The sequence below is a fragment of the Tarenaya hassleriana genome, unplaced genomic scaffold, assembly GCF_000463585.1.
Source record: "Tarenaya hassleriana unplaced genomic scaffold, ASM46358v1 Cleome3, whole genome shotgun sequence".
NCBI lineage: Eukaryota > Viridiplantae > Streptophyta > Magnoliopsida > Brassicales > Cleomaceae > Tarenaya > Tarenaya hassleriana.
Genome location: NW_010966177.1, coordinates 3,831,716 through 3,846,932, shown reverse-complemented (window position 1 = coordinate 3,846,932; position 15,217 = coordinate 3,831,716). Strand labels below are relative to the sequence as shown.

Genomic DNA, 15,217 nt, shown 5'->3' with positions numbered 1-15,217 from the left:
GCACCTCTACAAGTTTAGGAATTAATATTACTCCAAAATATAAGTTCAAATTTTTTTAGGGTTTTTGTGAATAAAATATAAGTATCTTTTAATTTCTAAATTGTTTTAGAAAAAATTATATTAAAAAGAATATAATTTCCGTCAGAAAATTTTGGAAAAAATGAAAGGGGGTAAATAACGTGGACCCACTAAACTTATATGCTTAATTAAGACATGCATTTTTTAAAAATATTCTCCAAGTAGAAACTAATAACATTGCCAAAAAAAAATCTCTAACATTCAAATGAATATTTTTTCAACTTTTATTTCTTTTCTCTCAGTTTGTGAATGAAAATAAAATTATGAACTGTTCTTTTGAATAAATATTCATTTATCGTAGAAATTATATGAAATTTAATATGATTTTCAATCTCGTTAGGAAACAGAAGGAGCCGACATACCTTCATCCTCGTCATCGTAATTATCCACGTCAAGTTCCTTCAGCCCATCAGCAACATCATCAACATCCATGGAAGAAGAGTTCTTACCGCCACGGCTAACACCTGAGCAACTTCATCTCCGGAATTTTCAGCTTCGCCATCTACACATACTTCTTCTTCTTCATCATCATTACTCTTAGCATCGTCGCCAGCAAAATACGGATAAATGTCAACAAATTGAACCACATCTAAGATTAATTGAAACGAAACAAGAATGAAAACAGGGGAATTCGGGAAGAGCTTAAAAAAAAACCTTCGATCAAAAGCGCCGTTCTTTATGAGCTCTTCGATTTCTTCCTTGGAAGGCCGATCCGACGTGGCGTGTGACGTGGCGCGCCACGTCGGATCGGTCAACTCGTTTTTTTGACCAAATAACGCTATGGACGAATATGGAACCGTTTAACAAGTTCAGGATTTAACGTGTTCAATTTTGCAAGTTTGGGAATTAATAGGCACCTCTACAAGTTTAGGAATTAATATTACTCCAAAATACAAGTTCAGGAATTTTTAGGGTTTTTTCCCTATATATAAACCCTAGGAGTTGTTGTTTAAATATTTCAGGTTCCGCGAGGTCTGAAAGGCAACAAGGGGAGTGTGTTTATGACAGGTTCTAGCCCTCGAACTGTATACGAGGCTTACTTAAATCAGTTCAGGAAAGATTTCTCCTTGTTTCTAAGGTCACGGTCCGAAGAGATGATATGTGATGGACGCATGGTTCTCACGTTAATCGGTAGAAACGCTCGTGATCCATTATACAGAGACTGCTGCCACTTCTGGACTTTGCTATCCAAATCCCTTCTCGATTTAGTCCACGGGGTACGTACCAAATTAATTATGCACGAATAAAGAGATCGACCCTTTGAGGCTAATTAAGAATAAACTCTCTAATTCAATTCGCATCATCATGTGACGTGAATATATGAATATATGACGACTACGGTGACAGGGAATTGTGAGAGAGGAAGAGGTGGATTCATTCAACGTTCCGTTTTACGATCCGGACGAAGGAGAGGTAACGGAGATCATCCGTAACGAGGGCTCCTTCAAAATCGGCGAATTAGAAACACATGAATTCGATTTGGGGCAAAGTCGTGACGAAGGGGATTACATGTTAGGGAGAGATAAGAGCGGAGAAAGAGAAGCCAACTGCATAAGGGCCGTAAGTGAACCGATGCTGGTCGCTCACTTTGGACAAGACATTATAGACACACTGTTCACAAAGTACGCACATCATGTCTCTCAGCACTCCGACTGCCTTCGCAAATCGACCGTCACCCTTGTCCTTTCTTTGATTAGGAAGTAATTGTTTCCATCCATGCAATTATTGTTGAAGAATCAATAAATAATCAAGTTTATATGGTCTTCGTTGAAAAAACGTTTCCAAACACGTATTGAAGGAGATATATATATACACATTAAGCACAAATTATCAAATTAGCATATCTAATCAAGTGATAATGGAGTGATTTGCGCAATCATGGTCTGATTGGAACATAATTGGAAGCTGATTGTGCACTCACCACTTTCCTTATTTAGTCTTAGCCGTTGCGTTATATATTCTTTCCTTTAATTTTATTATTTTTTCTTTCTATAATGGTGTAAAGTCATCATTATAATATACACAAAACATAATAAAAACAACAAGGGACAATGTCCCCATTTACGACCACTCTTCTCTCATTTCATCCCTAACCTTTTTATTTATTGTTTCTTTAATTTCTAAACACACCAAGTTACATAAAAACCCACAATTATTTTATATATCACACATGGTATGGTTGGCACATGGTCGTGGTTGGACGTTTTTGCGTGGATGCGTGTGTTTGTTTTTAATTCAAGATCCAGATAATGATCTCAAATCTCTCTTTATATATATATATACATGTGGAATCATTAGGATGAGAATGAGATACGGGTATCAAATATCATATATGTTTCCATGCTCAAACTTGAACGAGATCCATAATGAATGAGAAAAATTATATAAAAAAATATACGTTTGTTTTTTTAATTTACCTAGTTTTACTAGACAAAAATCAAATTATAACACTTTATTTGGAGTAAAAAAGTATTTAAATTAATTTCCATGGCTATAATATACTTTTCATATCCATCAAATGTCTTATTTATCCAAATTAAAGTAGATTAGATTAGGGATCGGCAAAATGTTCGGTTTGGGTTAATCGGTTACGGTTAATTCAGATTCAGTTATTTCGGGTTTTGAAAATTCATAACCAAAAGGTTATTTAATTATATTCAGTTCGGTCGGTTTGGTTTCAGTTATTTCGGATTTTAAGAATTTATAACCAATCGGTTATTTGATTTTATCTACTTAAAATTATAACCAAAAAAAAAATCGGTTTCTTTTGATTCGGTTATAATATTTATAAAATTTTAAATATTAATTAAACAAATATATGTTGTGCATTGTTATGCAGAACACCCTTCAAATTTAGTAGCGTTTTGATAAATATTTCATGATTAATCTAAAATATTCACCATAAATATATTTAAAATAAAAATTTGGAGTTTGGCGATCAGGGAGTGTACCGTCTAATTGCTGATTGGTGTATGTTATTCAGATTCGATATGCTGATATGATGTGTCATATCATTCGAAACTTGTCGGACATGCATGTTTTTTTTGTCGAGATATTCCTGCATTATCTTATTAATAATTAGTTGGACAATCCATATTGGACTGCTATACCTTCAGTTTTCCTTTTTTATTTCTGACCCAAAAAGTGTGAAAGAAAAAAAAATAGTTCATGAACATATTACAATTTTGGTCTTTAAAAGGCTTATTAGGAAATGTTTGTTTCTTTTATATATTTTTTTAATCGAAAATTTATCGAACTTTTGACCCAACTTTATTTTCTATATCCAAATAGAGAATTACATAACACAATCTCTCGGCTTACAAACCTGTATACTCTTTTTACTTTGAAAAATATCTTTTTTTTTAGTATATTACAATTATAATTTTTCAAAAAAAAAAGGGTGACAACACTTCCTCTCGAAAACCGACAAGAACATGTACGGGGCAGTTGGGCGTGGTCCGATGATCATGTGCGAGGCATGGAGTTTGGGGACTCTGGCACCTGAAAGCATTTACTAATTTAGGTCAGCCCGTTCTACAATTGAGCGTAAAGAAAATGAGTATAAGGGCACAAATGTCAATATCATGATACTCAAATTTATATGACTTAAGGGTAAGAAAATATGCAAAACTAGTGTGGAGAGAGGAATATTCACCCAGATTTTTCTGTTATGCCATTATATATAATTGGATCAAAAATACGGCGAATTTATAAATTATTAAAAGAAATTACCAATATTAGGAGACTTTTTATATTTTGATTCACAAGATAATGTTTATTATTTTATATGTTCTCAAAACACGTCTAATTAAATTAACTAACCTTCCGTCCAAAAGTCCGAACTTCCATTCAAAACATATATATGTGTGTATATATATATAGTGATTAGACAAACCAATGTCTTTGGCGTGCGAATTTGATAACGGGAGAGGCGTATCGCTTTCACATTTATTGGTTTGCGTCTGCTTCTTTCAACAAAGGTGGCCTTCTCGCCTTCTTCCACAAACGCGGTTTTACATTTTTATCTTTATACCGATGGAAACAGTATAATCTAATATGGAATAAAAACACATGTTTTCGGTGCGAGGAAATCCACATTATATATATTCCACTTGTTTTTGTTACGGACCAATACATATATGGTTGAAGAAGTGATAACTATTAACATTTTATTATAAAAAAGACTATACTAGATTAAAAAAAAATATTCATATTAATTTCTAAATGAAATTTATTTCTGAAATAAGCTATGTTGAATACCGTTTCCCTAAGGGAAAAACAATAACGTTATCGATTTTGGTATCTACAAATTCTTATTTTACTCCTTGTGTTTTTTTTCTTCTTCCAAATTTCCAGATAAAGAAGAAAAATATCTAAAATATAAAAAAATTGTTTTGGAAAATATATTTTGTTCGCAATATATTTTTTTTATAAATTATCTAAAATACTTTTATTTTTTTTGTTTATTAACAAATATTCGAATTTTATAAAAGAGTTTAAAAATAAAAAATCAATTTACTATCTCTCCCGTTTATTTCATTCATTTCACATATTTTTTCATATCTCACATGCTTTTTCTACTTCATATTCTTTAGAGTGTTTATATCTAGTATTTATATTTCTTCTAATAGTCTATTTTACAAAGATAAAAAAAATAAATATTGATGTAAAATATTTAATATTAAATTGATTTACTTTTCTATATTTTCTCGTGCATTATCTTCTCCATATATAGGTTATTTTTTTTTAAATAACGACAGTCGAGGACATGGCAAGCTAGGATCCGCATTTAAGAATTTTTCTTCTGAGATTTTTATATTTTTTTTAATAAATGCAGGCATGTCCTGAGTCATGGCCTGCATATCCTCTCATGCTTTATGAAAAAAAAAATCAAAACAAAAAACATTAGAGAATGTTTTTCAATTTGTTTTCGTAACGGCAAGTTAGGAGAAGTTCATCTTCGTATGTTTATCTTCACCTGCCTTTATGATTTTTTTTTTTATAAAGAATTCCGCCTTTACTATTTTGATACAAATGTTGATTTTAAAATCTTAAATTAAAGTTAGTTTCGAAATTTTGTATGATTATTCTATTTTTACGGATAAGAACGACCACACATCACTATATATACATGAATCGTTATCCTTTGTTTTTACATAGTCTAATCCGATACTTGAATAATTTATGATATACCGATTTAATTGTGTGGTGCTTTTATTTTCAAAACATTCACACGATCAAATCAACACAATATAAGATTACAAATGTATTACGCTAATAATGGTGGTCACAATCTAAGATTATAATATCCTTGGTTTTTGCAATAGAATAGATAGATAAAGAGAATGGAAGTAACGCAAAGAAATAGGTTTATTTAAAAAAAAAGATGATAAAACAAGAGAATTAGATAAATAAATATGTTTAATGATATTATATTATTTAGAAAAATGATATAATTTTAGCAAACAAACAATAAATGGTCATGTACCGTTTAACATTTAAAGTTTGACATGTTTCAACCATATAATCTATAAATAAGAGAGAGAACACATGGACGAATGCACAAAACAAGAGTAACTCAACTCTCTCATGAACCATTCAAAATATATATATCCTTTCAAAATATCTTAGTTATGAAAATTAAAATAAATCAGATATTTCAGCTTCTATCGACGGCGTTTTACATTTTCATGATTCGTACGTACGTTTTTAAGAGGAAAATGAAAGAGATCCTATAGAAAAATTATATAACAATTGAAATAGAAATTAAATTATTGCTGAGGAAAAAAAATACTCGAAGAAAACTTGTTTTATGTTTCGAAAAGGCAAGTATTTAATGTCTTTGATCCTCTTTCTTTACACGTAATGACAGACATTTTTGTTTTATTTTGATTTTTTTTCCCCTCATGCCAAATCAATTTAGGTGGTTTGTCTCGTCATCTTCTAAACAAACACCGATAAATAATATATATATATATATATATATCGGTGCGACGAAACCAAACTGTTGCAGAGTACACTTGTTTTATTACGAATCACGGGCCACCCACCCTCACGCTTCATCATCTTTTGTGATAAATTAATAAAAAAATAATAATAATTTCCATTTATAAGAGTTGATATGTTTGACCCATATATATAGCATCTATAAATAGGGAGAGTAATGCATGAACACAACAAAAGTCAGTCAGCGAATAGTGATTAACAACTCTCCCCTAAACAACTTCCTCTGTGTTTTTTCTTGCAAATACACAATGCGAGAAGAAGATCCGGGTTCCATCCGCTTCAATATTCCTTCCTTAAGGTTCCATCTTGTTTATATATATACATATATATGTATATATCATGTCCATGGACAGCTTCTGAGCATGTAAAACCGTCATATGGTCATCATCTTCATCACTGATGATGACACGATCTAAATCTATATATATATACTCTCCTTTAACCTAATTTTGGTTTCTTCCTGAACTTTTTTTTTTCTTCCTGAACTTTTATGTATGAATATGAACATGTTTCATGCAGTGATGGAGAGAAAGGTGACAAATATGGGGACGGAGGGAAGACTAATACGTACCCTTTTGCCAGTGCCCTAAGTATGGCTGGTGGTGATGGAGAAAACAGCTATGCTTGCAACTCTCTTCTTCAGGTACATATATAATAAAATAATCCTCGACTATGTGATCATACGTGACACTAAATATTCCTTCATTATTCTGTATGTTATCAGAGCTTACCAGAAATCAGAACCAGAAAATTTTATAATCCAAGGCAATAGTTTTATACTATGGAATATTTAATTGGGACATTTAATAATTTTATTTAAAATTTATAAAGAAATCATTTTTTTTTTAAATTTAGCAAATGGGGGCATGTGACCCCTTACATTTGCAAGTGGGTCCGCCACTGCAAAGGATTGAAAGAGAATATTCCTTCATTCTTTCGTATGGTATTAGAGAATACGACTGTTTTCATGTGGGTTTGGCAGAGAAAAGTTATAGAGAAAGCAAGATCGGTCCGGGTGAAGAGCACCAAAGAGATGTTAATCGGATTAGATTTTCCGCCGTGCGTCAAAGTGGCCGACTTGGGTTGCTCCTCGGGGCAAAACACGTTCCTGGTTATGTCCGAAATTGTAAACACCGTCAATGCGTTGTGCCAAGAAAGGGGTCGAGACCCACCAGAAGTCGACTGTTGCCTGAACGATCTCCCCGACAACGATTTCAACACGACCTTCAAGTTTGCACGTTTCTTCCGCAAAACGGGCTCGTGCTTTGTTTCGGGAGTGCCGGGTTCCTTCTATTCGAGGCTCTTCCCCAGCAAGAGTCTTCATTTTGTGCATTCCTCTTACAGTCTTCATTGGCTCTCCGAGGTTGGTTACGATAATATATAAGTGCATCATGTTCTAAACGTAACACAGTGAGAGATATCTTTGAAATATTTATGGAATTTCCAATGGTAACCTCGTATAAAAATACTAATAATATAAAGGTCATATATATAAACCCCAGAATTATTCGTTTTAATATTTCAGGTTCCGCGAGGGCTGGAGAGTAATAAGGGGAGTGTGTTTATGACAAGTTATAGCCCTCGGACTGTATACGAGGCTTACTTAAATCAGTTCAGGAAAGATTTCTCCTTGTTTCTAAGGTTACGGTCCGAAGAGATGGCATGTGATGGACGCATGGTTCTCACGTTAATCGGAAGAAACGCTCGTGATCCATTATACAGAGACTGCTGCCACTTCTGGACTTTGCTATCCAAATCCCTTCTCGATTTAGTCCACGAGGTACGTACCAAATTAATTATGCACGAATAAAGAGATCGATCCTTTCTCGCGTAGAATAAACTAATGTGTATGATGACTAATGTGACAGGGAATTGTGAGAGAGGAAGAGGTGGATTCATTCAACATGCCGTTTTACGATCCGGACGAAGGAGAAGTAAAGGAGATCATCCGTAACGAGGGCTCCTTCGAAATCGACGAATTAGAAACGCATGAATACAATTTGGGGGATAGTCGTGACGAAGGGGATTATATGTTAGGGAGATATAAGAGCGGAGAAAGAGAGGCTAACTACATTAGGGCAGTAAGCGAACCGATGCTGGTCGCTCACTTTGGACCAGACATTACAGACACACTGTTCACGAAGTACGCACATCATGTCTCTCGGCACTCCGACTGCCTTCACAAATCGACCGTCAACCTTGTCGTCTCCTTGATCAAGAAATAATTGCCTTCATCCATGCAGATGTTTTCTTCTTCATGTGGTTGCAATCGTAGCTTTAAGTTCATATACAGTCTCTTTTTTGTTGTTGGTAATTTCGAGTCTAAGGCTTGGACCTTTGTGTCTCTGTTAGATGAGATACAGATATAAACACGATATATATATCTCGATGCTCAGATCAATATGAACTTTTAATACAGACCCATGAATGTAATAATAAAAGCCCATATTGTATGACGTTATGCGTAATGTGCCTCTCAAAAACTTTATTGTATACCAATAATATGGGCCTGACTTGCTATACATTTGGCCGTCGGTCAACCCCGATATGGTCAAGGAACGAGTCAATCCTAGCCTCGCCTTTGGTCCACTTTCTGCGAAATAGTTGTGAAAGCACGGTTTTGAAAATATCATTTTTGTTCTGTGGTATAAGGAATTTTCGTGAGAAAATAATAAAAAAAAGCCCTTGGAAAAATTCCTGGTAGAAGAGTTGACCAGTTGACTTTGCTGTTCTTGAAGACTTTGTTGAGATGCTTTCGTCTCTCACGTTCTCTTCTCCTTCCTTTGGTGAAACTTAGATCTTCGAGGTTCAGATCCTGCCAGGGCCCCCCAAGCTGTTGTTGTAAGTGTCTCTCTCCTCCATTTTCTCGAGAAAATCCAACTGACCATTTTCCATCAAAGTTTGACCCTTTCACACCGTCACACGCAGAATCTCATGGTGGATTGATGACGACTTTCCTTCCTTACAGGTCGGAGCCATGGTGGATGCTGTGGTTAACGTGTTTCTGGAAAAACTGTTGAGCAGCCTCGAAGACAGAGGCAGAGCCGTGACGGAATTCCATTCGCAGCTCCAACATCTGCAGGACCAGTTGCAGTATATGCAATGTTTTCTCAGAGACGCAGAGAGACAGAAGAGGAAGAACCAGGTCTTACACAGACTCGTCTCCGATCTTCGAGAATTGGTCTACGAAGCCGAAGACATCCTGTCCGATTGCCAAATTGGCGAAGGCTACGAAAATAACGAGCAGAGATTCTCAAACGGGTGGCTCTCGCAGGTCTCCCCTTCGAGGATTTCGTTCCTGTACAGGAAAGGCAGACGGCTGAGAGAGATCAACGAGAAAATTAAGGGGATAAACACAAGTGCAGAGCCTTATCTAAGATCGAGCATGCCTATCAATGTCGGAGTGGACAGCATGGACCGATGGAGTTCTCCGGTGTATGATCATACCCAAGTGGTCGGTTTGGAAGGGGACAAAAGGAAGATCAAAGACTGGCTCTTTCGGTCCGACGAGAAAGAGCTCCTGATGATTGCCTTTGTCGGCATGGGAGGTCTGGGCAAAACCACGATTGCCCAGGAAGTGTTCAACGACAAAGAGATAGAAAACCGGTTCGAAAGGAGAATCTGGGTGTCTGTTTCCCAGACTTTCACTGAAGAACAGATCATGAGAAGCATACTGAGGAATCTAGGCGATGCAAGCGTGGGAGATGATCTTGGAACGCTTCTCCGAAAAATCCAGCAGTATCTGCTGGGGAAGAGGTATTTGATCGTGATGGACGATGTGTGGGACAAGAACTTAAACTGGTGGGACAAAATCTACCAAGGACTGCCCAAAAATCAGGGTGGGAGCGTGATTGTGACCACGAGGCTGGAGTCTGTCGCGGCCAGGGTCCAAGCCAGAGACAAGACTCACCGTCCGGAGCTCCTTAGCCCCAAAAACAGCTGGTTGCTTTTCTGCAAAGTTGCATTTGCCGCAACGGGTGGGGACTGCGACCGGCCTGAGCTGGAGGAAGTGGGGAAGGAGGTTGTGAAGAAGTGCAAAGGCCTTCCTCTAACAATCAAGGCAGTCGGAGGAATTCTCCTGTGCAAAGAACCCGTGCATCGAGAATGGGAGAGAATCGCCGAGAATTTTCAGGACGAACTGGCGGAAAACACTTCCGACTCTCACAACGTGATGGCTTCGTTGCAACTAAGTTACGACGAGCTCCCTGCCCACCTCAAGCCCTGTTTCCTCAGCCTCTCGCTCTATCCCGAGGACTGTGTCATACCGAAGCAGCAACTGGTCAACTGGTGGATGGGTGAAGGATTTTTCCCGCTGAGAAACCAAAGATCCACAACCGAAGCTGCGGAAGATTGCTTCTCGGGTCTCACAAACCGGTGTCTGATAGAAGCCGTTGACAAAACCTACAGCGGAACCATCCTCACTTGCAAGATTCATGATTTGGTTCGTGATCTGGTGATCAAGATAGCTGATGATGATGCTTTCTACAACACGAAAGGCGTTAATTCTCGTCATGTCGGGATTTCTGCAAACTTGGATGAGAAGCATATCAAAACGAATCATAAACTGAGAAGCATAGTGTCAACAACTAAGACTGGTGAGGTGAACAAGCTCGATTCGGATTTGGCTAAGAAATTCACCGAATGCAGGTATCTCCGAGTTCTCGACATCTCCAAGTCCATCTTCGAATCTCCTATATCCGACATTCTCGACAGAATTGATAGTCTTCAGCACCTGACCTACCTTAGCTTGAGCAACACACATCCGCTGATTCAGCTTCCCCAATCGATGGAAGATCTGCATAACCTTCAGATTCTGGATGTGAGTTACTGTCAGAATCTGAAACATCTTCAACCCTGGATCGTGTCCTTTAAGAAACTCCGTGTCCTAGACATGACAAATTGCGGTTCATTAGACTGCTGTCCCAAGGGAATCGGAAATCTCTCCGACCTCGAAGTGCTTTTAGGGTTTAAGCCAGCAAGATCAAACCACGGCTGCAGGATCAGTGAGCTGAAAAATCTCACAAACCTTAGAAAACTCAGTTTGGTTATGACTCGGGGCGATCAAATCAGGGAAGACGAATGCGATTGTCTGATTAACCTAGGCAAACTTCGGTTCATCACGATCAATTGCTACGACGCCTACGGTGACGAACTCATCACCGGAGTAGAGACTCTGTATCCTCCGCGACAGCTCTACGAGCTCTCTCTGCAATTCTATCCGGGAACCACAAGCCCTTCGTGGCTGAACCCTAATTCACTTCCCATGCTGAGGTATCTATCGATATGTTCAGGGAATTTGGCGAAAATGCACGAGAAATTCTGGGGAATAGGGAATGGTGGAACTCACTGGAGCATCGAGGGTTTGATGCTGAGTTCGCTGTCGGAACTGGAAATGGACTGGGAGGTGGTCCGGCGAGCGATGCCTGAACTGAGGACGGTGAATGCAAGCTGGTGTCCAGAGTTGGAGAGTTTTCCCATCGAAGACGTCGGATTCAGAGGAGGTGTATGGATGAAGACTGCACCTCGCAGGAGCTGAAGAATGTGAGCAAATAAATCAGTTCGAGGAATCAGATTCATTATAAACGATTTCATTTTTATATTTAAACATCATGACAAATGATTGTAACCAAGTTGTACCATTTATTTTTTTTCCAGACTGCAAATCATAGTTTTCTCTCGATGTATACAATAAGATTAAACCCGAAGTTTAGCTGAGAGATGCAGAAAACAAGAGCCCTTTTATGGGTTCTTTCTTTACCCAAATTTCTTCCTTTTCAGCTGCTCCTATATTTCCGTGAGACACCCGCGTCAGAGAGCATATCCCACTCCTGCAAAATAGCTAGTAACGTTAATCATATCCCGCCTTACATTTTCCAGAATTGAGGAATGAATTCACGGGCATAAGGCCGGTACTCACTTGTAGCTTCCCCTTTGAGCCACCGATGGCGAGCAAGAAGGAACTGTCTGCACAGAAGGATATTGAGAAAACAGCTCCCTGGTGATATCAGAGTCAGATCACGAACAAGATGTTAGGACAGTTCCATGAAGCGGACAGAATAATATATTTGTTTGATACCTTACAACTTTCGGATTCTGAGAAGCAATGTAAGAAGGCTGGTTGTTAGAGATATCCCAAAGTTTTACCATTTTATCCATCGATCCGGTAGCAATAAGCTGCAAGTATGATACAAATGTTAAGCAAAACTGTCACTGATACAGTGAAAGGTACCATATTCGCTGAACAAGCAAAGGGGGAGAGCCCCATACATTAGGTGCCGAAAGATTGTATGAGACAGAGGTGACTTCTTTGCCATGCGTGTAGATAGTGAAACTCGGTTTTAAACCAAAACCATGGTCCTGAGCCTTTTAATGTAACACTAATATTGAAGATTGTGGAGAGCTCTGGAGATAACTCCAGTCACTACATGTAACCAACATGTTTACAGCATATTGTCATGGAGTTAGGTCTAATTCTGGACAGTGACAGTATGCTTGCCTGATGCAGAGAAACAAAACAGAAGGAGCCGACATACCTTCATCCTCGTCATCGTAATTATCCACGTCAAGTTCCTTCAGCCCATCAGCAACATCATCAACATCCATGGAAGAAGAGTTCTTACCGCCACGGCTAACACCTGAGCAACTTCATCTCCGGAATTTTCAGCTTCGCCATCTACACATACTTCTTCTTCTTCATCATCATTACTCTTAGCATCGTCGCCAGCAAAATACGGATAAATGTCAACAAATTGAACCACATCTAAGATTAATTGAAACGAAACAAGAATGAAAACAGGGGAATTCGGGAAGAGCTTAAAAAAAAACCTTCGATCAAAAGCGCCGTTCTTTATGAGCTCTTCGATTTCTTCCTTGGAAGGAGGATCAGCAACAGCAGGCACAGCCCTCGAGGCCCTTTCGGGACCCATGACACTGAGATTATCATTCTGCAGGAACTATAACATTGTAATTTCCCCAAAACCAAATCGACCAAGAACCCAAAAAAAAAAACTAGAGCATGGAGATTACCCACGCGAACCAACAGGAATCATCGGAAAGATATGATTAGAGACGTCGTTGAACAAGCGAACGAGAGAGTGAGATGAAAGCGTGAATATCTCGAGGAATCGAACACAGGAGCGGGATACAATGAATCCAAATGATTAGCAATTTACCTGATGACTGATGAAGGAGCAAAGATTGCACAACAAGGAACAAGCACGGGGTTTTTCCTGGCCGGCAACCTAAACTCAAATCCACCGAATTTTGCCGGAAACAAACGTTGTGCCTACAAAACGGCGCCGTTCAGAATTCAGATCATGCTTAGCTAGTTGGGTCGAACTTTCACTGGATGGGCTAACAAAACATTTTGTTTGGGCTTAGAAAATTCGCCTAATTAAATGCGGGTCGGGTATCCTTAATGACGAATATAATAAAATTCGTTATAATAATACACGTCGCATCATTTTGAGTGGACCGACGATTTTCGCACGTGAGGACATGATACGATATTTTTCTATAAATGATGTGTACGCATATGTATGTATGGATATGTATATGGATATGGATATGATACGTTTTCTTAGTACATGCAGTGCCCAAAAAATAACCGGAACCGTAAGCCAGTGGTATTATTTATATGTGAAAAAATTACGAACTGAAGATGTTTGGGAGATTAGGAGGATTAATAATCATGTTTATCGTTGAAGTGTTGTGGTTTGAATGCATGGATTGGTGAGCTTTCCTCGATTTCACGTGGCTTTAGTTTCTTTGTTTTTTTTTTTTTCAAACCAGGAAATTCATCCGGGCCTTCGGCCCAACCTACATCTCTCTGGGCCCGGGAGCAGCCTTTGAACATACAGCCTTTGGCTATGCCTCTCCCTCTCTGCATGCCTGGATTCGAACCCCTGACCTGGAGGAGGAACACCGTCACTTCCAGTCCAGGTACCACTCGACCGGGTTTCTTTGTTTTTTTTTTGGGTGGATTTTATGTATATTTCAATTTGATGCATCATTTCACGATTATAGATTCTCATGGATATTTATAAGTTATTGAAAAGTTACCCCTCATAATATTTTGAATTTGAGGTGTATTGCCGATCACATTAATTATATCTTCTAATTGTGTTTCGATTTGGATCTATTTTTTATAATCCGGAGTATTGGGGGCCTTTCTATAATTATTAAAAGCCATGGGTCAGGGCTGAGAAAAGTTTTACGAGTTGGGCCTCAGAATTTTTGAAAAAGTTAGCCCAGGAAGAACCTTGATGTTTCGAAACGGTGACGTTTCGCTAGCACTGTCGCAAGCCTCTGGAATGGAAACCCTGGGGCCGGGGCACGAGACGGGCCAGACGGCGATGGACGACGACGACGAATCTCTCCCTTTTTTTTCTTTTTCGAATCAAAGGCGACGAATCTTTTTCCAACGGTTTTTCGGCTTATTATTTCTGTGACTGTAAGCAATCACGATTCATTTGAATCCATTCTCTGAATGTGTGAATTGTGAAATACTCTCCCATGGCGGCGCAGTGGCGGTGGTGGCCGTGGGAGAACGCCACCGTCACTGCCGTTCATTCCCTTGAAGTCGCCCGGACGATATTCAAAGGTCCGTTTCTAATCCTCAACCGTAGAGCTATTCGGTTTGATTTGACCCAGCGATTTGGCGATTTAGTTGGTTGCTTGTCTGATTGATTGAACAGTGAACGACGGTAGAGCTATTGTTGACGGAATTTAGCATATTTTTTCATAATACTTGTATCAATGTTCCAGATAATATCATGGACGGATAATCTATATGACATCGTTGTAACTGGACGTCTTTCTCTGGTAAAATCTTAAATTCTCGAGATTGGTTTGTGTAATTTGATCGACATACCTTCCCTCTCCTCCTTTTCAGCATTGACCAAGCCCTAATGGGATTCCGAGATTGCATTGACAAGTGGGTTTGGACGCCGCTCAGATATTTTTGGATACACATTCTTACATTATGGCACAACACAGTAAGTGCTTTTAGAATAGCTTTGTCTGTATATATCAGATTCGAGACAAAGGGATCGCACATTTCTACTATGTGCTTAATAACCTGGTCAGGAAGGAAAGGATCTCATCTGAGACTTCTTTAGGCTTCTCCTGCTGA

At 38.3% G+C, this 15,217-nt stretch overlaps 4 protein-coding genes and 3 long non-coding RNA genes across 12 annotated transcripts in view; 4 read left to right on the top strand and 3 right to left on the bottom strand.

Moving 5' to 3' along the window:
* LOC104819197 (salicylate/benzoate carboxyl methyltransferase-like) overlaps nt 1–1,814 on the top strand; it is a 4,582-nt gene extending 2,768 nt beyond the window's left edge. For all 3 annotated transcript variants that reach the window (XM_010549157.2, XM_010549158.2, XM_019203284.1), the window contains 2 exons: nt 1,041–1,295; nt 1,426–1,814. In XM_010549157.2, coding sequence (XP_010547459.1) covers nt 1,041–1,295; nt 1,426–1,782 — 612 coding nt within the window. In that variant the 3' untranslated portion in view covers nt 1,783–1,814. The remainder of the gene's footprint in view (nt 1–1,040; nt 1,296–1,425) is intronic.
* Nucleotides 1,815–6,234: 4,420 nt separating this feature from the next.
* LOC104819193 (salicylate/benzoate carboxyl methyltransferase-like) lies at nt 6,235–8,540 on the top strand. Its single transcript, XM_010549153.2, has 5 exons — nt 6,235–6,382; nt 6,604–6,727; nt 7,067–7,447; nt 7,610–7,864; nt 7,953–8,540. The coding sequence occupies exons 1-5, from the start codon at nt 6,246–6,248 to the stop codon at nt 8,307–8,309; spliced, it is 1,254 nt and encodes a 417-aa protein (XP_010547455.1). The 5' UTR covers nt 6,235–6,245; the 3' UTR covers nt 8,310–8,540.
* LOC104819195 lies at nt 8,462–9,328 on the bottom strand. Its single transcript, XR_002024472.1, has 2 exons — nt 9,237–9,328; nt 8,462–9,160 (listed from the first exon to the last, which is right to left on the bottom strand). It is a non-coding gene; the product is annotated as an uncharacterized LOC104819195 (long non-coding RNA).
* Nucleotides 8,804–11,847, top strand: LOC104819196 (disease resistance RPP13-like protein 4). 2 transcript variants are annotated; one of them, XM_010549155.1, is made up of 2 exons: nt 8,804–8,925; nt 9,013–11,847. In XM_010549155.1, exon 2 carries the CDS (start codon nt 9,062–9,064, stop codon nt 11,618–11,620), a length of 2,559 nt encoding a protein of 852 aa, XP_010547457.1. In that variant the 5' UTR covers nt 8,804–8,925; nt 9,013–9,061; the 3' UTR covers nt 11,621–11,847. The 2 variants fall into 2 exon arrangements, with proteins under 2 accessions (XP_010547457.1, XP_010547456.1); XM_010549154.2 differs by having other exon boundaries at nt 8,819–8,925; nt 9,053–11,841.
* Nucleotides 11,355–13,409, bottom strand: LOC109116912. Its single transcript, XR_002024471.1, has 7 exons — nt 13,257–13,409; nt 12,910–13,028; nt 12,618–12,791; nt 12,166–12,258; nt 12,002–12,079; nt 11,843–11,912; nt 11,355–11,616 (listed from the first exon to the last, which is right to left on the bottom strand). It is a non-coding gene; the product is annotated as an uncharacterized LOC109116912 (long non-coding RNA).
* A 988-nt stretch (nt 13,410–14,397) lies between these two features.
* On the top strand, nt 14,398–15,216 carry LOC109116875. Of its 3 annotated transcripts, none has more exons than XR_002024447.1 (3): nt 14,398–14,686; nt 14,978–15,080; nt 15,172–15,216. It is a non-coding gene; the product is annotated as an uncharacterized LOC109116875 (long non-coding RNA). The 3 variants fall into 3 exon arrangements; XR_002024448.1 differs by having other exon boundaries at nt 15,204–15,214; XR_002024446.1 differs by lacking the exon at nt 15,172–15,216 and having other exon boundaries at nt 14,978–15,103.
* LOC104819192 (bifunctional epoxide hydrolase 2) overlaps nt 15,133–15,217 on the bottom strand; it is a 1,710-nt gene continuing 1,625 nt past the window's right edge. The window contains 1 exon segment of the mRNA XM_010549152.2: nt 15,133–15,217. Coding sequence (XP_010547454.1) covers nt 15,148–15,217 — 70 coding nt within the window. The 3' untranslated portion in view covers nt 15,133–15,147.